The sequence below is a fragment of the Amblyomma americanum genome, chromosome 8 (assembly GCF_052857255.1).
Source record: "Amblyomma americanum isolate KBUSLIRL-KWMA chromosome 8, ASM5285725v1, whole genome shotgun sequence".
Lineage (NCBI taxonomy): Eukaryota > Metazoa > Arthropoda > Arachnida > Ixodida > Ixodidae > Amblyomma > Amblyomma americanum.
In genome coordinates this window covers 48162511-48190340 of record NC_135504.1, presented here as the reverse complement: position 1 = coordinate 48190340, position 27830 = coordinate 48162511, and the positions used below count along the sequence as shown (strand labels likewise).

Sequence of the window (27830 nt, the reverse complement as noted above, 5' to 3'; positions counted from 1 at the left end):
CCTGTACTTACAGCGAGCTACGACAGCAGGCGCCGGAAATGCGCTTACTAAGCTTCGAGGTCACCACATTCAAGCGCGCCATAACGCTCACTTTCCTACAAAATGCGATAGCTTTATTTATAGCGCGCTTTTCCTTTATTGCTGACATCGAGTGTAATCCCTCTCACATCTGTCTCTCTTTGCCATCGAGCGTCAGCGTGGTTTCCCAGAGACGCACCACCTGTGTAACGCAAAGGTCGTCATTCAAGCAATGGTAACAAATCGCAGGGAGAAAAGTGACAGTTGTTTTATACCGACGTATTTTCCTTTTGTACAACTTTAGTCTGGCTCCCATTTAAGTTCAGAGTTTGTTCTGTGTTATGAGTTATCCGCTTCAGCAGTTGGTCGCAATGGGAAGGTTTAACCATGGAATAAGATTTTTGCCCTTAAGCCTCGCCCTGGCAATTTTGATGGCTCCTAGCACTGTGAGGGCTAGCGATGGTATGTATCAATTTGCTTTATTGAGCAATTTTTATTTGTCTTGATGTCTAATACACATTGTAGATATTTCAGTTCGCGAACATTGAAGCTGCGATTATGGTATATGTGGCCCATTTTATGGTCACATTTTCTAAATGTGCTCTAAACACGGTGCCTAAAATTTTTTGATGTTCCCTTGCTAAGGTCTAGAACTCTTAATTCCGGCTATGGTGCCCGTGCTCACGTTGAGGCAAACAAAAATTCCCCTAGTCTGCGGCCTGAAGACTGCAAGTCAAAGCACACTATAGTTAAATTCATCCGCATAGTTCCAAACTAATTATCTCCTACTTCTTCCACTGGTATTTTCATATCTTCCGTGACTTTGATGCTGAGGCTAGCATAGACTGAGTCAGTTACTGCAAGTAGCCTTTGCAAGGAACCAATCACTTGTAAATTCTTTTGAAAACGACCTTTCCCAAATGAGCCTTTCATACTTGAAACGAAATTGCAGACTTTGCACAAGGCTTTAATGTTAGTGATGCCTTGTCTGCATAAAAAATATTTAAAATTTGGCAGATTCGAGGTTTGAAACTGTCATTAAGTGAGCAGAAACGAGCTCTTCAGAATATTATAACGTTGACCGTTCATACTGAGAAAAGACTGCGAGCGCCGCATTTTTAGAGTGAAATTCCCAAGTTTAGTCTAAGCAGCAGGCTGCTGAGTCGCACGGTAGTTTCATTATATCGGCGGTCTCTGCTTTGTTGTTAATAATGCTCTCGCGAACATCTGCCTAGGGCAACCTCGATGTTTTGGTGCGTTTCTATTTTACGAACCTTTTTTTTTTTAACCACTTCATAAGTATTACGTTGAAATCAGGAGCAGATATCTCTTTTGAAGCAGAAGAATTAGGAAAACTGCATTAACCAGGGCGCACCAACTGCTGCGCAGTACATAAATTGGGCGGCTGTGTGGTACAATAATATGCGCGCCAGCCTTGTGCCGTGCTCATATTTCCAGAGTCTGTTGCTTACGCTACCAGGGCGCCGCTCATTGGAGGGAAACAATTATACCTCGTTTGTGGGTAACAGTTCCACTTGGAACTTACGCAAACTTGCAACTTCGCCAATTTAGTTCGTTCTAAAATACAGCACCTATCTGCAATCGCGGATTATTAGACGGATACGTACCATATAAATAACATTTATGTTTCGCATAACCTCGGGGAATGCTTCATTCCTTTAACACCATTCAAAGCACGTGGCCAGTTACCGGCAATGACTTGCCATCGCAAACTTGTGCGTCTTTAGCTTCTGCACTAAGTTTCTCATATCTCAAGGACAGATCAAGGTTTCTCTCAGAAACGTCGACGCAATTTGCTACGCCGAGATCGCCCCTTGAAAGTCAAACACGCCACATAACCCTTTTCGTGATTTCATTCATACCACGCAATGTAATCGGATGGGACTGTTTTTCATGCTATGTGTTTAAAGGATGATTTTAAAGAATTTCTTTGAACAGACGCTTTCAGGCACAACTATTCCTTTTGCCGATGCTATCAACATTGTTTGCGGACATCAGTAAGCCAATTATTCCATGTAACCAGAACGCTATTTGGCTAGTTCTTCAGAATCACTTTCACTATCAGAATTGCGTACCATGCTGGAATTAGGAGATATTTAGCTGGCTGTTAAACTAGCCATAAGCGTTTTTATAATTTCGAAAATGCGATTACAGTAGGAACACTAGCTAAGAAAATTTTGCAGTTTGTCCCGCAATTCGGAATTATCCCGCCTGCACTATTCCGAGCATGATTATCAAGTCGCCTGGCTACTTGGTGCACAAGCCACGTGTATCTTATCGCTTCGGGTGGCGCAGTGGGGAGTTGCGAGCACCCTCGCGAAAAGTCACGTGACGCGTGCGTCCTGTAGTGAGGCGATCTAATAGGTGTCAAGAGATGGACAATATTTGCTTAGTCACATCAATAGCGACATTTCCCTTTTCTAAATGCTAGAAACTGGATGGCTACTGCAGGCCCCGACCACAAATCTCGAACTGCAATGGTGCTCCTATTTCTAATCAGTATAATTTAAATTTTTGTGAGCTAATTAACAGCCTACTGATTACGATGACTCACCGGTTTTCTCGTGTCCGCCAGCACTGGTATTATGCCGCAAAATTCGTAATTGTACCTCAACATATTTTTCAACATTACTTAATTCTTCCTAGATATACCTTCCATGTTATCGCTGCTCAGCCTGGCAAAACTATATTTCAAGAAATAAGCAGCGCTCTGAATAATCTCTTGCAATACATATCGGTCATTTTGCGAGAAGAAGCGAGGAGAATAATGATACTCTCAAATACCGGCAATGCGCGTTGCACTCCCCGGTTGCCATCCCGCTCTGGGCTCTCATTCCGCAGCGTGAAGGAACGTACAGATGATTAAGCACAGATCAGGTGCCTGTTTGTGTCGGTATAAAGAAAGCTGCAATATTGTACGGAACGCCAATATAATCTGGACATAAAAGGTTTGTCACGGGGTGCGACAAAATAGTAGCGGTTGCTATATTTTTTCTTTCACCAATTTCCCGCGGTAGAGAGACAGTGACTTAATCACCCACAAATTAAACGGAGCGCGACGCGAACGAAGCGAACAGGTTGGGAACCAGGTATCAAATGTATTTATTCGACTCCACACGTGGCCCCACGCAGCCAGCATGAGCGCATGCCACGAGCCGAGGTGGCGCAGAACTGCTGATGATGATAGGGCCGCTGCACCCGCCTACTCCGAGTTGAATGGACAGTGCATGTCGTTGGTGAACAGAGGAGAGTGTCGCGAACAATTTTGCGCGTATATTTAGCGCCTTTTGTAAAATATATGTCGACAGGAGAAACACACTTTCTAAGCTTAATCTCGGGCGCCAACGAAGCACAACGTCTAGCTTAGCAGCCGTTGCTTATAAAGTTTTAGAAAACGGGAGTTCCGCATTTTTTTTTTTTGGTGGGGGGGGGAGAGGGGGAGGGGGCGAAGTTCTTTAACATATCTACCGCCGGATGCAGACTTAGGAAATATGGTCATAACATTGTATCGTCACTGTAATTGTTCACGAACGCCGGATGCGTGTATGAGTCACAACCTGAAAGAAAAAAAAGACATGATATTAACATGAAAGCAATAGGGTTTGCACACCACAACATGAATGAAAGTGGCGCAATGAACATTTCGACGCACTGCAAAAGACTCAAAAATAGAGCGAAGACAAGGAAAGTGTAAAGAACACGCTGAATTCACAGGACGACAAACTCTGTCACGTTTTGTAATAAATATTTGTACAGAAATTGCTTCAAATGCATGGTGAAGAGGTCCACTCAGACCGGGCTAGGAATAACCGCATAAGCGTGCCTGGCATACGCGACTACTTGCGCAATGGCAGACCACAACCCTGTATAGAAATCTGAACACAGGCGGAAATTCGGCGGCAAGCCCTGACTGCATTACTTAAGCCTATCAGATCGTCTAACTACACAAACATGGATTTTTATACAGCGGTGAGCGCTGCGATAATAGTAACCCTATGCGAACCGTATGAGGGGCCGAATTTCAGTTTCAGGATGCGTACAGCCGCAAAAAAAAACTTTGTAAAGATAACATTTTTGTTCATTTCGGTAACTTAACTAGGCGCTGTCTCTCGAGTATTCATTTTGCAGACGAGTATTCATTTTGCAGACCCGCCGCGGTGGCTCAGTGGTTAGGGCGCTCGACTACTGATCCGGAGTTCCCGGGTTCGAATCCGACCGCGGCGGCTGCGTTTTTATGGAGGAAAAACGCTAAGGCGCCCGTGTGCTGTGCGATGTCAGTGCACGTTAAAGATCCGCAGGTGGTCGAAATTATTCCGGAGCCCTCCACTACGGCACCTCTTCTTCCTTTCTTCTTTCACTCCCTCCTTTATCCCTTCCCTTACGGCGCGGTTCAGGTGTCCAACGATATATGAGACAGATACTGCGCCATTTCCTTTCCCCCTCCCAAAAACCAATTATTATTATTATTATAGACGGGGTAACTCCGTCGTAAGTTCTGCGGGCTAAACTTCAACACTCTCTATGGCCAAGCAGGGAGCGAGAGCGTTCATGAAAAACGGTACTCCTCCAAATGTCAGCTGCTCGTTCGCGATTCCTGAATTTTTGTTTCAACATCTTTCGATTTATTTAAGAGGATTCTGATGTGGGCTAGTTGGCTCATACTTTCTACGAAACACATTGACAAAGAGCAACGGAACGATGACGAGAAGAAGAAACACCAAACACAGGATGGGCGCCGACTACCAACTCTTTATTGCGTGATAAAAACCAGCACAATTTATACCATTCACCTGGACCACGTGATACACTGTCAACCAGTGTCACATTTACTGTGTCACTGTGTAACACTCACTCTACTGACAACTGACGAAAAAAAAATTCACTCGTGAATTCAAAACATGGCACTCACTGAAGCTGATCGTTCAATACATCGAAGTTTGCTCGCCTACACCCGGTTTCTTGCTGCAGGCGTCAAAGGCAATGGCCACGAAGGTGAACGTAGGTCGAACTACTGTGCAACAGTTCCAGGCTTGTTGCGAAGACTGCGAGCAGATGCCCGTACCAGAGATCACACACTGCTTCGTCAGCAGCCCGCGGGCTGCAATTTACAAGCCCCAGATTGCGTTGGTTCTTGGCGCCGCTCGTGTAAAGGAAGCAAGGCAGCGGTCTCATACCGAAACTAATATCATGAATAACTCTAGAGGCGCGATCCATCTTTTGCCTGTCTGCAGATGCGCTTGTAGTTAGGATTCAACACTTAACCTTAGAATTCAGTTATCATACATTACTCTTTGGTTCGCATTTACCTTATCATCATCGTATATCTTTACTTGAGACAAGGCATTGGTTTTGTCATTTTACAATTCCTCCGCAATGCCGAGATGAATGTTGGCTGCTTTGGCTGCATTCTGAGCGTTACGCTCTCTATTTTTTCAGTGTTTTATTAGTGATAAGCTTGTTATGGGGGGGGGGGGGGGGTATTTTATACTCTCTCTTCAGCTCATGTAGTATCTTGAAAAGAGGGCCTTTGGGGGTAATGTGGATAAATAAATAGAAAAATGCACAGTGATGTAGTGCTGTGCATGAAGCGAATTTCTTAATAATACTTATGTTGAATTCACTCGTGATTCATCAGAACTACGTGCTTGTAGTAAGTAGTTTTAACTGCTTTTTGTTAGGACTTATTTTTGGACCATGTATAAGGTACGTGAACGTCAAGTAGCGACGTCTCAAATTTTTTTCGGTTGATGAAACTAAATCCTCGAGGAAATATTTCAACTTTCTTCAGTATTCCGCTTTTTGGTTTTATAGTCTGCCTTTCTAAAAACATGACTTTGCGCTGTTCTACAGCAGTGACCACTCCAGCTGAGAGTGTAACAACCGCAGCCACGGCTGCAACTGATGAGGCTACGGAGTCGACGTCCGATACTTCAACCTCCGATGCTACAAACTCAGAGGATACGGTATCGCATGCGGCGACAACGAGGGCTTCGGAGGAGACCTCAACAGATGCTAGGGCAACCACAGACCCTCAGGCAACCAACTCGTCATCGCAGGGTGACTGCATAGAGGCGACATTCCCTGACATCTTAGGCATCGGCAAAGTAAGAAATAAAAAAAATGCTCGCTGTGTAAATCCCGCTGAGTGCCTCAGAGTGGTACACCTTGCCAAGATGTTTACAGTGCTCTACGATGTGAAATGTTTTCGGGAGCAGGTAATCTTCGGACAATTTACCCTCCCTCCTGCAGTACGTAGCAGCTTAAGAAGAAAACGGGTTAACACGACTTAGCAAGCGGCGGCGCGTCTGCACAGTTATGTCACTGGTTCCTTGGTATTCCATATACTACTAGCTTTACTCAATAGCTCAGCGAGCTAATTATCCCTAGGGCAGACTGGCTGCTATAATAAAACAGAACATCACATCCAGAGTTGTGATATGGGTTTCTAGGCTGCTATTTTTCCACGAAAAGAAAGCCAACCTAGGGTCAAACCATCTCGCGCTAAATAAAGCAAACGAAAGCTGAATGTATACACTTTGCCCTTCTGCAATCCAAATTTTCTTTAATGCTCCTTTTTTGCTTCCGTCAAGCTGATTCTTGGCACTCTGAAAAAACCATTTATGCAACGCAGCGGTCGTCTAAAAAATTATTAGGGATGCCCCGAACCTATATGCTCATACCACAAAATCAGGAGATCAAGACTGGAAGATGGGCTAGTGGGTGGCTCATGATTACCGAAAAAGACTAGTGCCAAGGGTCTGGGAGAAAGAAATAGAACAAAGAGTGTGCTCGACCGTCCTCTTTATATTTCTTTGTCTTAGTCTGATGCCCTTAGTCCTTTTAAGTAACCATGACAGTTCATCTACTGCTCTACGGAAACCTAGCACCACAAACAGGATACAAAACTACTATTTTTTGTTCCCTCAAAAAAATAAACATACTGAAAGTACTGATGTGCGTCCAAATGCAGACGTTTTGTACGCTCGCTTACGATATCTCTGTGAAATCAGAAAGCAACAGGTCACGCACAACTCTTGTATGTTGTATTTGGCGAAGAATTGCACAAGAGCTCTGCGGCATCGGTTTTTTGTGCAATTAGCACAATGAATCGTTTTTAAATTGTTTTCTCAAAGGCAGCAGCGAATCCCCGCGTATTTTGTGCATCCCTATAAATGTATGCTTTCTTTTTTAACGCTATTGTTTGTTTTTGCTAAATTATATTATGGATGTTGTTATAAATCACGTCGAAGAGCAGGGGGGTCTAATACCTCAAAAAAGCTTGGCGGAGATGTCGAAAGAACTGGGAGTTTGAGAAACACCGCAAGAAATACATAGACGAAAGCTGCAAACTTAAGAATGCAGTAATACCGGTCTCGACGGCAATCCTTGAAAAAAGAGAAACAATGGCAGCAAGTGATTCAGGATGATCAAAAACCACATCATTATGGCATACGTTACGGAAAACCGCTGTTCATTATCATTCACGTAAGTCGCCGAAAATTCGCGCTCTGCTGCAAGCCCAGTATTCTTGGATATAAATTTCGAATTGTGGGGCAACTGCGGATTATTTTAAGGTGATTTATGTGAACATTAATCACATGCGTATTAAAATATTTTAAAATATTTCTCTTAATCGCATCTAGCAGTTAATATTAAATGATAACGGGAAACGTCTTAGGCGAAAGTAAAGATGTTAATAGCAAACAAAAATGTAATCCTGGTAAGGGAAGATAAGCGGACGTACTGATTGTTACAGTGTATTCATAGTATAATTGAAAACAAGTGTTTCAGAAAAAAATTCCTGTTAGAAATTGCAGTTGCCTTGAATATATGTAATGAGTTATTGGAAAATAGCCCCATTCAGGAGTAGTCTAATTCAATGATCGGTTTCCTTCATTTGCAGTGCCTTGGCAATGACCTCAACTTGTGCGTGGATAAAAACGTACGTAAAAGTTTGGCATTAACATGTTTTTCAGTGGAAACGTTCATTTTTTTCTATTGTTGTTAGCATGTTGCCGTAATAGTTCGACTGCAAAAGACCATAATGTACCTTCATTCATTCAGGTACATAACATTACATTAGCTACATCCTAAACACTTCTTGGCTTCCCTTCTTTACTTATGTGCTCAATCATTTGTTTTTCAGACGGCGACCCCTGGCCTGTTATCTCTTGTGAACGTAAGCGCTGCCAAAACAAAAGTCTCATGTCTTTGAAGTAATGACGACGCCTTTGTTGTCCAAATATGACTGCAGCCATCTCATAGCCTTGAAAGGGCCCATGAACTGCGTCAGTTCACGAGTCAGCGGTCATCACAGATCTAAATACGGGGTTCTTAGTTACGACATGTCATATCGATGTCACTAGGAGCGGCCTTAAGATATTGTGGGCCAAGGGATGTTACAAGCGTACCGTGGGCTTTCGTTTTCCGGTGTTCATGATGCAGCATCCTCGCAAGAAAGGTTTGTTTACTAAACGCGCATTCTAAGGAAGAACATGGACATTCTAGAGAGCATTTAGAATGCTAGAATTTCAGGATATACAATAGTTAGCGCAAGTATAATTCGCTAGGTGATACTCGTGGCTGGCTTTATGTAGTGTACTAAAAGAGCAATTGACGTCCTTTTGAGTAATTTAAACCAAGCGCGGTCTAGTGAAGTTCTGCAGTTCATTCCGTATGCTTCAATACCTACTTGCTCCATTCCGGTAGTGCGCCTTAAAGTTGAATGGTTTATTCTTTCGGATATGTACCCATTACTGCCACATTTCGTGATACACAACTGAAACTCCGTGAACCATTCGCTGATCGGCAGGGGAAACTTCGTGAGTAATGAGTCTTGAGATGGAAATTTGCGAAATGTTTCATTGCCGGTAGTGTATAACTTCCTTTGCGTGTAGTTGCGGATACTTCCACGGAACTTGCACCCAGTGTGTAGAGCGAACTGAACATAAACGGCCACTAGTACAAATATGGAGAAGGAGAGCACTCGATAAAAACTTTTGTTTTTCTTCAGTGCACTGTAATCGGAGTCGTCCAGAATCTCAGTGGAGTGAGCGCACTGCTGACAATTAAAGACATTCTTATTGCCATCGTCAACAAACTTCTTCCTTCTGGTGAGTATCATCGCCTTTCGTATATCTAACGAAGAAGGACTTATTTTTTCTGACAGCTGTCGAAATTACTTAAGTATTCCTCATCGCGAGGCTAACACAACGCACTGGCATATTCGGCCGCCGTACCGGGAATATTTTTAGTGCGGCCTAGTTCCAGTTTTAATAGTAAATATTTCGCAGAGATGAGCATAGAATCTTATGAAGTGGGTTATTGGCCTTTCCACCCATCCGGATATTCTTAAAATTTGTACACAAAAGCATTTTGTCACCCCCGCTGTTGTTTTGAGTTTTAGGACGAAAAAACATCCCCAAATATATTTATATGTAATATGGTCATGAGAAGGCGACGACCAGTAGTTGCTATGGCATGACGAGGAGGTGGACGGAGACGACGACACGATGGGTTGGTCTTCATCTCCACGACGCCGCTTCGGGCTAAAGATTTCCAGCCAGGCTTATTCTCTAACCGCCTCTTGATACATATTTTGCGACACATAGGACTCCAATTTTCTAAAGGTTATCTAACAGCTCAGTTTGAAAAGATAGCCATTACTAGGAACATAAAGTCGTTAACTCAGCTCCAAAGCCAAAATTTTCTACTACTTTATAGAAAACGCAAGCAGTCAAGGCAAAAGCAGGAAAAATGTTTTTCACCACACTGCTACAAATATTTTACTGGCGAAAGGGCTGGAACGCCATGTTTACCGTACGTGGTCTGCAAAGTTCTAGCGAAAGACCAATTTTCTCAAGCATTTTCTCTGAGAGCAGCAGGGAACAAGGTATGGTAAAGCTTGTGCACAATGTAGAAATGGCTGGCACCATATGTAGGCCATGGTGAACTTTGGGACCCAAAGACGTCGAGAGACAATTTAGAACACTTAACACAGTTCTGACGAAGAGCTTTTAATGAAAAAAAGGCGAAACGGCTGAATATATATGCAGTTCACGCTGGACCACAGGTGGAATCGTACCAACTAGCCCAGAAAAATGCTATTTTGCAGTCCCAAAGAACACTGTGCATCGAACATCACAGCTTCCTGATATGAGGAGGATAATTCCGCCCGAAGGTCTTGCGATTATAGCGCGACTTCTTTAGCCCCCGGAGGCAAGTAAAACACGAAATGATCGAAGAGCCGTCGTCGGGGATCAGAAGGTGCTATTAAAAAAGCCGCGAGTGTTGTAAATTTCGTGGCTAGCATTATGCTTTCACTGCCGTAGCGCGGAATGCGGTTAAAACAAAGAACATGTTGCTTATTGTATGGTTAGCATTATCAGCTGCCGCGATCAACCATGTAGCTACCGCACTGTGCCTCAACATTAGGAGAGATAAGGCACAGAAGAAGCCAGCATCCTTGCGTCCATGCAAGCGGTTCTTCACAAAAGATGTCTGTGGTGCTGAGTCGTTTCTGTCAATTGCTCGGAGGGCCGCAAACGCAAATCACCAGCAACGGTTATTTCAACCAAATCCAACTTTATTTTTTATTTATTCGTGGCAGTTTGGTACGCGGAAATGGTATTCTCTTTTTACGGGAACAGGAAAGTTAGAGTTCGGGAATCTTGCAGCAGCACAAAGGTAGAAACTTATTATTGCATTGTTAACATAATTCGTAAAAGATAAATGTATATTTAAATGTGGTATGTGTTCGGATGCGAACGTTCTCGAAGTTAGGTAGGCATGTTACGCGCTATACATTTAGAAAAAAATGTCAACGACCACGGAAGCAGACAGATCAGCATTTCTTTGTAGTCCTTGTCTTTCTCTCTGTTATCAGGAATGCCTTTCTCTTTGCAGTGGGGAGTATCCTGACCGACTTGTTTTCTGACAAGGGAGGGACATCGTTCAATATTACAGACAACGCTTGCCGAGGACCAATCAAGATTGGTTTTCCAAACAGTCTTGGGAAGGTAAATTGCCGCCCATTAAGTTCTCGCTTTTTTTTGCATATGAAAGCAGCTTTATTTTTTGTTCAGCGGTTTTGGTTGCGCCTGCTTACTTATACGTGGTCTTTGATGGGCCAGAAAAGTTAACAGCTGAATATAAGTAACTTAATCTCGCACAAGACTGAAAATGTCCTTCGAATGGTGCAGTCATCGAATTACACAAACTCTTTTGATTGCGCATAATGTTGACCGGCCAAATGTGAATGCGGATAAACCTAACGGCTGAGTTATGATTGTTTGAAATAATGACACTGTTACCCTGAAGGCAGCTTAAGAAAAATGTCAGAAAGAAACAGCGTGATAATCGCGGTAATATATTCCAACTTTAGACAGAGTGGCACACAGCGCCTTTAGATTAGCCACATTCCTCGCTGATGTTTTTCTAAAGCATCCACGCAGATTATATCCTTCCGAATGGGAGGTCATGCGTTATGCTCCGTCATTGAGATGCTCCACCTCTTAGGAGCTCTGAAGGCTAGGAGCATTGCGCTGTACAGATTAGAAAAACACAAGCAGAATGCCCTATGATCAGTAGGAGAACAAGAGTTTGTGTTTCTTGTTTCTTTTTTTCTCTAGCAAGGCACATAAGGGGTGTAAAAGAAGAATAACCACGTGGAATTCGCATATGTTTTGTAAACGAAAACAAATAAGTCTCTTTCCTCAGGTATATTCAGTTTGAGTTTCACGTTCTGTATCGCAGATATGACGTCACACCTGAAATTTTGGAGACGTGAGACAATCAACTGCAATGCTATGCAAAACGAACAAAGAGAGGCATTTTGGTTACTTTAGCTGGCTGCGACTTTTACAACGCTTTTATATAGGAAGTAGAATGTTGTTGTTGGTAAGGAATAATTAACACTTATATAAAGGTTTTTGCGTGTGTGCTTGATGTCAACCACGGGCTTTACGCTATTTACAGCTCGGATTTAAAACCGAAACCGGAAGCACAACTGCTGAAGAGAAAAAATAAAATTTAAACACATTTTCCAGGCGATTGGAACTTCCACATGTTATTTCATTTTTGAGATTTTCTTGCGCGTCGACCCAAGGCTAGAAGTATAAAAGAGACTTCACTTGTCCTATTCATGTGACAAAAATATTCTGAACAAAGCATATATTCCTAATACTCGTTGTATCCTTTCGCTGCTCTAAATGCACAAAAATAATTTTCTCAGTTTCAAGTCCTGAACCGCATTGAAACATTTAAGCCGATCCTTTTCGGTCTACTGATACGCAGGCTACGCAAGAATGCGTTGTGGGTGTGGTAATTTTATTTTTAATAAACGATCGTTCATGCATACACTCCGAAGCAGCACAGAAGGGTCCGAAGGACGCAATTGCTCGAGTGCACGATGTGCATACTTGCCTGAATTTTCAGCTCACGTTTGGCGCTGAATACCGTCCTGCCGACGGTTCCCTCTGCAAGGTTTTTTTATGACTTGAATTTAATTTAAAGGGCTCCAGATGCTGTCGTGCCCACCAAGGATAGGAACTGGGATCTCAATATTTGGCACTATTCCGCCCCGTGTTCCGTGCTGTTGTTTACTAGAAACCAGCACGGATATGTGACGTGGACAAGATGTGCTGGCACCACTGACGCCTCGTTGTGGTAGCAGTCTAGAGTACGGCCCGTTGGAAAGCGTGTAAGATAACTTCGAGTTTATTTTCGGGGTGTAGTTTGAAAAATGTCACATCCAATTGTTAATATCACTGCCGTGGTGGCTCAGTGATTATCGCGCTCGGCTGCTGGCCCGAAATATGCGGGTTCCATCCCGGCCGTGGCGGTCGAAGTTTGGTGGAGGCGAAACTCTAGAGGCCTGTGTGCAGTGCGATGGCAGTGCACGTTAAAGAACCTCAGGCGGTCAAAATTTCTGGAGCCCTTCACTATGGCGTCCCTCATAGCCATAGTCTGCTTGGGACGTTAAACTCCCAAAAAGCATTAACCAATTCCGAATATATTTCTTCAGTGATTGCACAAAACGTGTTCTTGAAACTAACTCCTTTTCACCGTTTCTTTACAGTGCATAGACGACACTTTGCTGTTCTGTAATGATGGAGATACCGTCAACGTAAGTGCGCACGCAGTCACTAACTGTCAATGTACGGTTTCAGTGAAACGTCCTAGCGCCATGCGTCTTCCTTTTGAACAGTATAGTGGAGCGTTCGCAGAAATCTTAAAGACCAGTGGTCCTTTAATATCTGGGGAAGGGTTGCTCTCCGCTTAGAGGAATTTACAACTTGTGGAGTGACATAAATGCTCCGGAGCACGGGTGGAACGCAAACTTTTGTCACCTGCAAACACCTTTCGGAAGGAAAAGATTTTTAACTGTTTAAAAAGCTGCCTCGGAGATTGCTCTCAATCGCACTCACAGAAGAAGTGGAGTGTTATTCGCGTGCAATTGATTATCTGCAAAAGTTAGCGAGGGAAAGAAAATGTTTGAGGAGGTAAAATAAATTTCTAAGTTCACAAAATTTGTAAGTTACAATTAACTGCATGGACAATTTGAGAAACGAAGCTTGAAGGTCGTGCTATTTTAAGTTTTGGACTACAAGTGCACCGTTGAAAGCTCAAGAACAAATTGAGCGTGCTAGCTCAGATTTAAATTATTTATTGAGTTCTCAAATGCCACCTGGAGAGGGGTTTTACACGAGGGATTGGCGGCTTCACAGAAGAAAATTTTTAATGCCGGTCTTGAATTTGTCTTACTGCAGCGGTGTACAATGGCGAACAGCAGTTCGTAATAATGTAGCACTGACATTAAACATCCGTTGCTTAAGGAAATGTGTATTAAAAACAAATTGGTGCTGTAAAGCAAAATCATTCACCGGTAGAAAAAATTCACATTATCTACGCAAAAATAATGCAGGCAATGTTTATTATATCTTCACGAATGAATCCTGATTTTTTACTCCTGATAATCGGACAAGGAATCTTGTTATGACTCCTATATTTAAAAAGGCAGATAAGTTTCTTCATTTTATCTGTCCCTAAAACAAAAATTAAAGAAAAATCAACGGACATAGTTATTGGGACCACGATAAGTAAATGGACAACGAAAACGTAATAGATTTATTCCAGATCAGCTTAATAGTACATGAAGAGAGTAACATCACTGAAAGTGCTTTATACTAGGCTCCGAAAATATTAACACACTGAACCGTACTGTGCGAGGTTCGAGAATATAGAAGTTTAAATCCGCTTGGGAAGTCTTATTATTGTTCGTGCCTTAAGCAGACAGAAGCGCGACAATCACTTTCTAATTACGACTGTTTTAATTCGCAGACATCAATCATCGAGTCTCTGGCCAAGGCAGTCGCAGTAAGTGGTTATTCCTTGATCCGAAAAAGATGTGTCATAACTGGCGTCGTTTATTCCCCTGACTAGCTTAGGGATCAAGAACGTATAGTTGTGTTCTTAAGGAGCAGCTTTCAAGCCCTTGCTTTGGACTCCTAGTCTGTTATTTTTGTTTGTTGTTTGTTTGTTAATTCTGCTAATCAAGTACCGGTTCCTAGCCATTTTCCTCTTTCTCGTATTAATTTCCACCAGCCTTTTTAGCTTGCTTATTCCTGTTTACAGACCTTTTTATTTTGCTTTGTATATTTGTAAAGTTTTCTTTCATGAATCCCCCCTATCTAATGGTAATATGAGCCATTAGAATATTCCGTTTCTCGTATTAATCTCCACTTGCCTTTCTACTTTGCTGATTCATGTTTTCAGCCCCTTGTATTGTGCGTTATATATTAAGTTTTCTTTAATGAGTCCCCTCTCTATTATAGAATGCTAATATGAGCCATTAGGAATTCAATAAACAAAATATTGTGATTCTAAACCCTTGTCCAACGAATAATACATTCGCCTAAAACATAACCAGGGCAAAATGTAATGTATCTTGACTGTTTGCGATAGTTCAGAAGGTTTCAAGATGCCAACCTTTTCTGTGCTCACAGCAATAATAAAGCAAGTTTGAAAAGATTGCATTAATTTAGCAGCCCCACGCAGCCAACATTTTTAAACACTTTTTAATCTAAGCAGTGCCCGCGACATGTAAGCGTAATATCCTCCCGTGAAATAGGTTTTACTCAAAATAATATTTAGCTGTTACGAAGAGCCTAAGCGCAGCAGCAGCGATAGAAAAAACTGCCGCGTTGCATTCCCAACTCAGGGCAGCTGAAAAGAAATTCATTCTAGTCGGTTACTCGAAGATTGAGCCACTGGTTTTTGCTCCGGCCGGTGTACATGGTAAGAAGAAAGGCCGGCAGATGCTTTAGCGAAGTCTAACTGATGAGCACTTAAAGCCAAAGGAATGTTAGCCAAGAAATTCTTCAAAAGAATATTCCTATGTAGAGTTCACTTCGATCAAGTGACTATCTGATGAAGAAAAGGAATTGTTTTTATTTCTGGCTCTTTCCTGGGTGCACCGCCTTAGTGGGGTCGTCCAATTAGGTAACATGCCTCCCTGGAGGACTAGCAAAGAACCAGGCGCAGCATATAGGCCAACAGTTCGAAGCTCGAGTAGGATGTGTTCCATCTTCGGGGGCTAGAACCATGAAGGAAGCGAATAGAATGAAGTCAAGGACTTCAGTATTAGAGGGAAGCAAGCTAATTTACAGGAGAGCATCGGTTGTATTTGCCAAATATGGCTTGATGTAACGCAGAGACGAAGTGTAGTGCCTTGTCTGAGAAAGGGCTTTTTTTGCCGGTTATGTTTTATGAACGGTCGCAGAAGCATCTTAACAGAATGGCGTTATGGCAACTGCTCTAGAGAAAATGCAGCGTTGTTGTCGGTGTCGTGAGCGGAAAAGCGGGTGGCCAACCCGCCACCTAAGTAACCTCACCTTCGAACGTCATCACAAGCTGCCCAACTGAGCAGGTTTCAGCCCTCTCATCTAATTGTGAGCGAACTGCCCTCCGTGGCAGGTGGCAGGTAATTTATGGATTGGTCGCGAAAGGTTGAGCAAGCGGGGTCTCTCAAGCGCCTCCACCGGAAAATTTGTTTGAAACATCCATCTGCCGGAACAATAGTGCTGCACCACTGGGCCAGGAGTTGCATGAGGACTCGCAGCAATCTACGATTGTAAAGTGGATAATGACCAATCCGGTACACATGGGCATTCCCCATTTAAAACAGTCGCTTCATATCCTTAAGGTGTAGGTCTAGTATTCCCTCCAGTTTTTTATGGTGCCATTGTGATCGATATTTACTTCAGATAAAGAGCCAAAAGCCACTTTATTTCGTGAGAGAACTATAGAGTGCTGAATTCCTGCACATTCTTGTAGGCGAAATGCGAATCACATCTCCTGATTCTTAATTTAGGAGTTTATTTTGCCGACGTGTATCTCTGGCAGTAAGCTATCGAGTAATTTAACTACGACGCTTCGGGAGCATCACGTGGCCTTTTGAGACTTTTTTCCGGTGGTCAATTTTTAATTTCACGGTACCACTTCACCCTCTTCTTATTCGCTTCTCGTTGGCCACGTGGCTGATAGAGGCAGTAGGGTGGCAAAAACCGATCTAATCGAGGCATCACAGTAACTGATGCTCTATTGCCATTCTTCAACAAACATCTGTTATAATAGTACACGTAAATCACGGTGTTCAAATAGCTATTTTATCTAGCCGTAGAAGCTGAAAAGGGAGGTAAACGCAGCGGATATACCCAGATTATTACCAGTACTGACCATGAGAGAGCTTTTCAGCAGTGAATAAAGAACAGACACTGAATACAGAGCGAAAGTCAAAAAACATCGTTCCCTGTACGCTGATTCCCAGCCCTAGCAATGATTTCTTGAAAGCAAAAGGAGAGGGAAGATGGTAATTTTTTATTGTGATGTCGGCAGGAATTATGAAAAGGAATAATACGTGCCAATTCACAACGAACGCTTGTGATCACAACTGCAAGACCAGTTTCACAACGCACAAGCAATAAATAAAATTTGCGATGTATTGAAAAACCCGAAGAACTCCTTAAACCGGCAGACAAATTGGCATCATGAAGGCCAGCGACAATGGCGCCCTTTTGATTCGCAACAAGAAAACAGAGAGCGCTGTTTTTTTTTTTTTTGCTCGAATAAGCAAGAGGCTAGGCTCGATTACGAGCTTCGTACTACTATGGATCTCACCGCCCGCGTAGTGCAGAGTGTGTGGCGTGTCTTACTAAATCTGCGTAAGGACACATGAAAGGCAGGTCTGATGTGTGTGCAGACCACTCGCGGGGCTGGTTGTATATGCTGTGGCCAACGTAAGATGTCATGTTTAAATCTAGCACTCAAAGGCTGATACGTCTATTTTTCTTCAGTGTCACGCTATCCAACTGCAATAGAATGTCGAATGAACGTCATAATAAGCCGCCTGAATAAAAGCCGGTGTATTCAAAGATTTCAAAAAAAAAAGAAGAAAAGTAGATCCGTAACGAAAGAAAACAGGCTTGACAGTGCAGTTGTTTAGGCGACCGGGAAATAAGCAGTGACTAGCAAGTATACGAGTTAAGTAACACAAACTTTGTAGTCTCGACCACCTATGAAGACTGTCATGCAATACGAAGGCAGGACGCTGACATTATCGGTTGGGAAACGTTAAGGGGTTAGGAACACTGAAACTGAAACAATGTAAGATTAAATGAATAACTACTTTCTGACTATATTAGAGTGTTCGGATGTACAGGTACTATTAACACAAATTAATGCTCGAGTTTGTCTTCCACAATCCTTGTGTCCCAGTATCTGTTAGAAAATTTCATTGAGGCGCCAATTCGTTTGAAGTTTCTAAAAATGCATGGTAGAGCTCCTGAGCAGTCAAAGTAGCTCTCTAATATCATTGAGAACATTATCACTCCGCGCCAAAAGCCAAACAGAAACTTCCTTAGGAAAGCAATCTATAGCAGCGCCAAGAGAACGCGGACGATGAAGGTAACTTAAAACGCAAGCGCTGCGCTCATGTTGTACGTTTCCTTCATTGTCCACGTGCGGTTCGCGCTGTTTTCGAATGAGTACCTACGAAATCGCTCAAAATCCTACTTTGGCAATGAAAGCATTGACGGCAGTTTTTTTTTTATAAATACGGATAGACACTTCCAATAAATCTATACCTTGAGCTGGTGATTTATACTTTAAGCTGGTGGTTTCTAATGGGATAAGCGAGAAAGTTGGAACTGCCGACAGTTGTTCACTGCAGCCTTGGCTCACTCAACGCACAGATCTCGTCCGTTATGTCACCACGCGGTTTTTCTAGCTCAGCATGTTGCGAATTATATAAAGTTCTGGAGACCCCGAGGAAAGGCTCCTCACTGAGTCAGAACATCGAGCCACTGAATGAACTTAGTCTACAAAGTGCGTAAGTAGGCGAAATTGTATCTGCCGACAAAGGTCTATTTGAATATGCTGCCCGTAGGACGACCTCTTGCGCTGACCTGCGATTATATTTCGTTAATTTCCTGCTCATTGTAACAATTCGTGTGGAAGGGTAGGCCTACTTTTTAGTGCGGCAACATTAGGAGAGCCATCAGGGCAAAAACTGTCCGTCCTCGGCAGAAGCGGCGGCGTCTGTATCGAGCCTCCTCCTGCCGAAATTGACAGGCGGCGAGAGCCGCCTAGGAGAATTATCTTCATTTGTAAGATATAGGGGGCCGATGCCGGACTAAGACTGCGCGAGCAAGAATTAACGAAAGTAGCGATTACAATTCGACACGTCATAAAGGAATCACAATTGTAATTCACTTTCAATTGAAACATAATGAGAATTGAATTAGATGAGTGAGTGAAAGACAAATGATGCCGGATTCGAATAAGCTGAGTGAAGAAAAAATAACGCATTTCCGCCGCATCAATGCAAGTGATGACCATTAATTTTTTCTTGTGCGCGTTATCTGCACGTTACCAGATGTCGGCCACAGAAGAAACATGCAAAGTGCCACACATGTTCTTTGGGACCGCGTAAACAATTACAAAAACATTACGCAAAGTGATTTGCCATGTTGCATAAATCCCGCCAAAATTCATGTCTGGCTGTACGTTTGTATATATTCACTAATATTCTCGTATAAATTCATGTACTTATACGTTAATGTTTGATCTGATTAGATAACGAGAGACAGTTTAAAGCACTCGAGGTAAGTTAGGAGATATTTTAACATTGTAATCTGGAAAATATTCAAATTTTTTACGAAGAGAATTAATACGTGAATGTTTCTATTTTGCAATATTTAACGTCGTACGCAAACACTGAAATCAATCCTGCGTTAATAGAAGTAATTACATCCGCTAATTTAAAATATGATGACTAACCAGCTTTTCGTAGCAGTAGATTTCCGCCAAAATGCGACATGAAACAGTGCTGGCGTTTTATTCTGCTATGCTTTCCCGTATTATAACAGCCAACTTTCTGAAGCCACCAAAATAAGAAGATATTGGGCATAGCTCAACAATGCTTTACACTCAAAAAGGCTGAGGTTTCGTGAAAAGCATGTTAATGATATTTAACGGGTAGGCAAATTCAAAGCACATGTATTTTTCCTTTCAAGTGCCACTGAAACTTCCTCATTAAAAATAAGTCAGTTTTCCACGCCTTTAGAATGCCACATCCTAAAATGAATATATGGATGAATGGCATTCAGGTAAATAGTTGAGGCTTTATGATTAATACTACGGTTTCATTCTTGGTTATGCAGCAATTAGCGTGCATGTCCTGGGCAAGAAAGGTTTGAATTTGCAGTGCTGAGTCATGCTATTTTTTCTCATTTCAGTGCTTGCTGACCGACCTGCTTACAACCAATCCGGGAAATCTAATCAAGCGAGTTCTCTGCGATGTCGTGAGGGCGACGGGAGCTTTATTTGGAGACATTTTTCTGGGGCAAATGGTCCACACCGCCATTACCGGAGCATTGTGCTAACAAAAGACCTGACACGAAAAAATTCCTGATAAAACTAGAGTACGGTAATATCCGGCATACAGTCGGCACTTAGTGCATAGTCCAGAGGGGTCTAGGTTGGTGAAAAATGAAAGTGTTCTATTGTGTCCGGCCCGGATACGTAGACTGCTGCCGATACACTGAACCGCGTTTGGCATTCCATGCAGTGTACGGGATATTGAAATGAAAAAAAAAATGCCGTAAAGTCTGCACATAAAGTCCAAAGCTGAAAAGTTTAACTCTTAAACCTTTATAAACCGCGTGCTGTATGTCGCAAGTTATGACACTAGCGAATATCCACTTCTCTCAATTGACCGTCTAAATGATGCAAGGAGGGGATAAATATTGTTTTTCCCGTTTACGAGATGCTAACATGCTTCTTTATAGAAAAATCCTAGCAGCATTGTTGACGAACTGTCACCGATAAAAGTACATTTGCTTCAGCACCCCACAAGCGGCACAAAATAAACGGCACAGTATATCACTTTGTACTTGTTTTGCCTTTGCCTTTCCTGAAAGCAGTTTGACATGTCAGAAGGAGAATAAAACATACAATACCTAGTATTTCTTATTGATTTCTCATTGACATCAGTGGCGGTGTTAAAGAAACAAATCATGCAAGAAAAAAATAGAGCTGCGAGGTACTCCATTTCGGAAATTAGGCAACAAGAAACGGGAAGGCTTCCTGTTGCGCACAAGTACATTGCCAGTACACAGACACATGGCGTACCGACGTGCGTTTCTGCAGCGACTTCCATAAAAAATGTATGATGGTGGAAAAGGTTGCTTTCACAATTCTTGGAAGGGCGACCACTCTTGAGTTGTGTTAAGATCCTCTTAGCTGAGCTCTATATGTTTGGGTGACACTCCTGCGCTGCAGAGAATATTGACATGGCTTCACTTTCTTCAACAATAATAATTGTTTCCTTATGTCTTGTTAGGCTGTTTTCCACCCATGCTAGATGCACAGATGGCTTCGCCGTACAAACTTAGTGAAACTTGTGGTTGGAGCCACTTTGAAGCAGTGCTAGCCGGTGATTGTGGCTTACCTGTTTAATGATCTGGCGCGATAATGAAGCACCTTTCTGTAGGATACTTAGAATGTGAAATATTTTTCGAATGTATTATTCAGTGCGTTGAAAAAAAACAGCACAGCCAACTTTATGGGCCCCAGAATGCTGCGGCAGCACTCTGGTGGGTAAGCTTTACTTGAAAGCGTGAAAGACGGCATCGAAGAGTAGGATCCAAGAACGTGGAACCAGGTTAAGTCGCCACATAAATCAATGGAGACTGTGAACGTCTCAATCTTAGACTACTAGACTACACGGCGTGCACTGAATCACCGTACTGGCTCCCTCTCCTCGAAATCATTGCCTGCAATGCGCAGTAGATCTCATTTGGATGCTTTAAATTCACAAATACAGCGTAATTGTAATAAAAAAGCAAGGACCTTCACCCAGGGACTTTGCGGAAAGCGACCGGAGATAATTTAGCCTGCCCACACATTGACATTCCGTCAAAACTCTATGAAAAGTTCGCAAAGCAACCCTGGAAGTAGGTACACAAGCTAGGCCACTGAGCTTGCGGCGTCATCACAACCTACCCATTAGATGTCGAGTAAAAACCCTATCGATTTGCTTTCATGAGCATATGGGCAATCCCGATATATTATAAAATGGGACGATGAAGTAAAAATAAAATAATTCAAGAAGAAAGCTAGTTAAATATTCTTAGGAATCGTTGTGACGACAATTGCTGGGGAGGATAGAGGCATTTATACAAAGCGTGCAATTTTATTTCCTGTTATTAGGCCTGTAAGGATTGATTCGGGCTATGTGGCGCTCTGTTGTCGACCGCTATTCAATAATCTTGACAATGCAAGTTCCTTGAATGTGAACCGAAACCTCCATGAGTACACTCATGTACGCTATTTGGAAACCCCTCAAAACCGGTGCGATTTTCTATCTAGGTGGCCATTCCAGGTGCTGCATCCTTTTCATAAGCAGAGGTAACCATTCCTTTGTTATATTTAATAAAATTACACAGTTTAAGCAGTTACACAACTGTCAGCGGTATATAGGAGCAATCAAACTGGACTATTTTGTCGATATTAGCAAATTTTGGATGCGTGTAAGCAATACACCTTGAAAAATATTAGGGGTTTATTTTATGTGAAAACACGGCGCAATCTGCCCAAAAATTGTGTGTGAACAGCCAGGATCTTCGTCAAGATAGCCAAATATTTCTATCGCGAATATTATCTAGGCACTGAAAATTTTTAACTGCCTGTCAGCAACAAGCTGCTGAGGCGTAAAGATCAAATTTACAATTGATGGAATTCTCTGTTTATGCCAAACTGCCGGTTTGAAGATACGTATGCATTCGCCATGATCTCCTGCCCCAAGCGCTCTATGGGGTCAAGGAGAACAACGAATAAACGCAGCGTCATCACAACCTGCTCCTCGGCTAGTGAAAAAACTGCCTAGCTAGGCAGGTGTCCGTTAAATGAATGATTTGTCCCGCGGGAAGAGCAACCTAGGTCGCACAAGTGCAACCACTGGGAGCACCTGCCCTCGCAAGGCAGTAGCGCATCGCGCAACCGCTGTACCACTGCACCAGGAGGAAAATGAGGACTCCCAGGGATCTATGAATGTAAAGTAAAGAATGGCCATCAATATATATGAACTCAACTCAATTCTCTATCGAGCCATACGTTTCGAGTGGAGCTATGTTTCCTCTCCAATTTCGCACCCTGTGTTGATATAATAAAAGTGAGAAAAGGATAGGTGCAATGAAACTAATTTCATTTTGCAATTCTGCCGGACATGTCACGGTCACAGTACCCAAAAACACAAAATATTTATTTTTTTTGCGTCGAGTTTTTCTTACAGATTGAATCAAAGCAGGCTGTCTCTCGATCGCACCGATTACCTTGTATGAAAAGAAGCGAGTAATGAGGCAGTTGCTCCTCAAGCTGCAAGAAAAGCCTCCTGCGTACAAACATATATGATCCTCTCTCGGTGTTCGAAGAAATTTGGTTTCACCTGGGGCACTAGCATCTGCTTACCTGAATGTAGGTGCGAATCACTGAAAAGCGCTTTTGCGCAGGCAGTTGAGAAGGCCGTGTGACGCATATTGGATATCTGAAAACGCGTTTGGGCAAGCAATATCTAACAGCCGGAGCAAACTGAGCATTACCCCCCTTGCCTGTCGCCGAGGTACCCTACTCCTGCTTCTGTTTCTGTCTTTCACTTCCACCTGTCGTTCTTCCACAGCCATCACCTCTTCCGAATTTTCGTTTTCCCCCTCCCTTTGTTATCGCCCTACTTTCATTCTTCGCCACGCTGTTCGCTTTTCCATAGCCCTGCCGGTTTGCTGTTATCTTTGCTTCGCTATACGCTACACTCTCGAATGTTTTTTTTTTGTTTTGGTTGCACTGCCATTAGTCCCAGAACACTTCGTGTTCGATAAAGGTGAGTTTTTCGACCAAGCAGTTACCGCAAAGAAAAAGAAAAGTATGGCAGGCTGGCCCTTCCCCTGCACGATCACCCTATCAAACACTGCTCGGAATGCCTTCCTAAATTGCGCTTTCTTATGAAAACTCGCGCGACACGCATTGTCTGTACTGCCGCAAACCTTTTCAAATGTCGCGCCATTATACCGAAAGCGCTTTGGACCTATAGTATCAACTTCAGAAGACACGTTTCTTTGTAATCCACAAAACCATCTATACACTGTTTTGTCGAAAGTATTTTGTTCTGGCAACACTGCGGTTCAGCCCGAGAACACTTCCTGTTTGAATGAAAGCTGGGGTGCCAACTGTACCGCTGCCTTACCAAACACTGTGGTGAATGCTCTGCTTGCCACGCTGCCCTATCAAAAGCAGTGACACACGTGTCGTCTGCATTGGCGCATGCTGTTTAAAACGCCGCGCCATTGATAAAAATTGGTTTTGGGGGAAAGGAAATGGCGCCATCTCTGTCTCGCGTAATGCCAACGCTCCAGAATAATGTCGAACACGGCCACCGCAGCCGGGTTCGAGCCCGGGACTGCGGCTCTGCAGCCCAGTTCCCTAACAGAGCCCAGTTCTCTAAGCACTGTGCAATGAGAATGAAAATTGGGCTTCGAGGAAAGGAAATAACGCAGAAACTGCCTCACATATCTCGGTGGACATCCGAACCGCGCTGTAAGGAAAGGAATAAAAGGAGGGACTTAAAGAAGAAGAAAGAAAGTGGGGCTGTCGTGGAGCGCTGCGGAAAAATTTAGAGTTGTTACGGAAGCGCATGCATTCATTCAGTCAACTGACGCAGGCCTGCAAAGCCGAGCGTCGCCTCTACCTCCCACCGCACCCCTTGACAATTATCACCAGACACTTTGGAGGCGGCTCCAAACACGTACCTTACCCTCCCCTTATATACGCTCGCACTATCACCAAGTCCACACAAACACCTCCTGTACCCTCTGCCACAACCCCAAAGCCACTCTCGATTATATCCTTTTTCCTGTGCCCGGCGGATCCTCCCCAGCGGGGCCTGGAGCACCTTACGACTTCGGAGGCTTGGAGGCTTGGGAGACCCTACTGCGTTTCGAGGACCGGGCCAATCAAGCCATCGCCACAGGCTGGGCTGCCAGCGTCATGAGCTTCCAGGACATGAACGTTTCAGTGCAGTGGGGCCGTGCGGGAGCTCAAGGACCTGCGTGTCCTACACTCCCCAGTATCTATTAAAGTGTTAACTACCACCACCTTTCCATGCGGTTGGGTTTGAACCCGGGTACTCCGGATCAGTACCCTGAGCACCCTAACCTCTCAGACACCACGGCGGATGCGCCAATGATGCCGGAGGCACTTTGGGGCAGTATCACAATGAGCACACAAGTTTTACACGTATCAAAACCATGCGTTACGCCAACAACGACGTTGCTAAATCAGGAACGCGCACCTCAGTGATTTGCTATAAAAATTGTTCCTTTGATGACTCCTTCTACTATTGTGAGGAAATGGAAACATGGGTCGTTGATTCCTGGTGCGCCGCCTTACGTCATGCCGTCAACGGCTTCCTGAAACAAGGAATACAACTGCTGCAAAAGAGATTCCGAAGTGTGAAGGCCGTGAAGATTGTGAAGAGCCACTGGTCGTGTGGACCATGAATAATTTGTTTTATTTCGACTGCCACCAGTCAGGTAATTTTAGAACTGACATCCTTGCGGTCTTGTAAAAGCCAAAGTTTTACTCCTACAAAAAAAAATAATTAAATATGCTGCGGTTTAATTACTTCTGACCCTGGCTAGAGAGAAAAAGCTGTGTTGTATCGGCAAGTAGACTTGGATTGGAGTCTGCAACGCTGAGTGCGTTCCGCACACTGGATAAGCAGCGCGCCCACCCTACCACCTTGGAAGGTGGGAGACCAAATTAATAGTTGATTGCGAGAGGTTGGTCACCCAATGAACGCTGCAGCCTATACTACCTCCCTCTGCTGGCGAATGGAAATATCAAAGGTAAAGTGGCGCTTCACGATGGTGGACCACATATGGCAAGGCCTAGAGCCACACTTGACCTCTGCCTCACTTGAAGCTCAACCGGCGACGCACGATGAAATTGGCTTTACCTAGCGCAGTGAAGCATTCGCATCAAAAGCGATAACATTTACTTGTTCCCTCTGTAGCTTCTTCACCGTATGCGCGAGTTTGACGTTAAAACCAGGAGACACCACGTAAGAGCTATGAAGTCACTCAACCACTCCCACCGCCAAAACCGAGCGCTCCCTTCTGCTTACTCGCGTGACAACCATAACGTCCCTCGACCGCAGCTATGCCGAAGCTGAGCGCTCAAGCTGTCTAGACAGTCTCCGCTGCCTCTCACCCAGTGCCAACGGATTGCAACAGCTCACGACAATTTAACGGCAGCAGTAGACGTTGATGACTCAGGCGAGATGCCTCGAGTGCTGTCTATGTCTCAGAGGTTGCGAAGACAACAGGCTGAAGACGAAGCTCACGACTGTTGAACCTGGTTAGCGAACGAAAGCTGTGGTGTATCCGTCAACTAGACTTGGCGTCTGTAACGTTGAGTGCGGTCTGCACATTGAATAGGCAGCGCGCCCACCCTGCCACCCTTGCAGGTGGAATTTAAATTAATGCTTGATAGCGAGAGGTCCGTCACCAAATGAACGCTGCGGACTATTGCTGCAGTGGCGCGTGTCTGCCACAAAGTGTCAGCGCTACTGCATGGAGTCACACCTCTTTCTCACCACCTCCACCGACCTCCAAGTGCGAATGAGGCGTCCACGCACACAGGCAGCCCTTCCTTTTCTCAAATTCAAGGAGGTCTAGAACGTTATCAACGACAACGCCAATGAAAACATTCAAAGCCGACGGCATATAGCCCCAGCTTCACATTTATGCCGCAACGTTTTGAATGCCAACGCATGCTGCCCATATCTCTCACTACCGCTCCCACGTAGCTTAAAATCCGACTGAGGTATCCACTATCCCGGAGGGGCCTGTTATGCTGCTTTCCTTTGCTTTCGATGTTCCCGCTCATTACCGGTTTCGACACAGCTCCGCTTCGGCGACGTCAGGTGGTTCTCTTCGATTCAAGGCCATATGAAGCACACGCCGAACAAGGTATGGAAGGGAGTAGTACTTTACAGAATGCTTTCGCTTTAAAATTGGGCAATGATTTAACCCGGCTAAACCTAAGCAACCAAAGCAAGAGCTTTAATTTTAAGCCTGGTAAACCTTGGCTGAACGTCAGGCATTACCACCAAGAAACACCTAAGCCTAACTAAGCTTTACTAGACTTAACTTCCAAGTTTTTCCTTTCGTTACTTAGGTTTAGCCGGCTTAAACTTTTGTAAAAATTTATTACTGGTTTATAATGCTTGTGAGCGTGAAAACTAATTCTAAGCTACATTTTGCCCCAGTGAAATATCTACCCGTTACGAATGATTGTCTAGGAAATACGACATGTTCCAAGCTGGAGAATTGGCTATTACACCCTCAAATAAGTCTCTTCCTCGCCATCTCATGGGCAACGTACGGCCGCAAAATTCCTGACATCATTTGTTGAGTAAATCCGCGGAAGGCTCAGGTGCGCTTACAACGGTCCGGAGTCTACTCAGTTAAATAAAACACCTCCTAAAAGGCTCTCATCAAGGGTAGGAAAAGGGAACGTGTGATATGCACTGAATCAGCCTTCATTTTCACGAAATATATTTCGATCTACCTTACAGTGCAACAGCGTTATCGGCATTAAAATAAGACCGTTTCCTTTTTCTTTCAAAACTCGTATATCCCAGCCAGCCAAAAAAAAAGTAAGGATTACAGACTGGGATTTGACTCCGCGCGCAAATACGTCCCGCGTATTGGTTGTTTTCTCACGTTAAAGCTCTCGTTCACCTGGCTCCTCGAGACCGGAGGCTCACCGACCATAGACGCTGAAGAGCTCCTCGCTAAACAAATATATACCAGAAAGCACCACTTTTTCAGAGGATGTAAGAATAAAGGCAGGGAAGAAAAGCTACTAAGAAAGCAATTAAAAACAAGGGATCTGTGAATAAAACTATACCAACCAGCCCGATTATCATTAGTTCAGCTGGAACTTGATGCCAGGATTTTAATTGAACATTCCTGCATAAATACCATACACTTCATCGCGGACGGATATTGATTGAACAATGACAGAGTACTTATACAACGTACACAAACAAGCAGTAGATACATAGAGCATGGAAATCTATGACCAGAAACGCCATTCGCGCGTTTGAAGAGGTGTGGTAAATTAACGTAGCTTTTGCACACCTCTGCGATTTCAGTCATTTAATTATTAAGTAC

General features: G+C 43.6%; 1 protein-coding gene across 2 annotated transcripts; it reads left to right on the top strand.

Annotated features, from left to right (window-relative positions):
- The first annotated feature begins 315 nt into the window (after window positions 1-315).
- Window positions 316-20518, top strand: LOC144100308 (uncharacterized). Of its 2 annotated transcripts, none has more exons than XM_077633291.1 (9): window positions 316-480; window positions 5893-6143; window positions 7943-7981; window positions 8186-8218; window positions 9053-9152; window positions 10945-11057; window positions 13118-13165; window positions 14380-14415; window positions 19836-20518. In XM_077633291.1, exons 1-9 carry the CDS (start codon window positions 360-362, stop codon window positions 19980-19982), a joined length of 888 nt encoding a protein of 295 aa, XP_077489417.1. In that variant the 5' UTR covers window positions 316-359; the 3' UTR covers window positions 19983-20518. The 2 variants fall into 2 exon arrangements, with proteins under 2 accessions (XP_077489417.1, XP_077489416.1); XM_077633290.1 differs by having other exon boundaries at window positions 317-480; window positions 5890-6143; window positions 19836-20514.
- Window positions 20519-27830: the final 7312 nt, after the last annotated feature.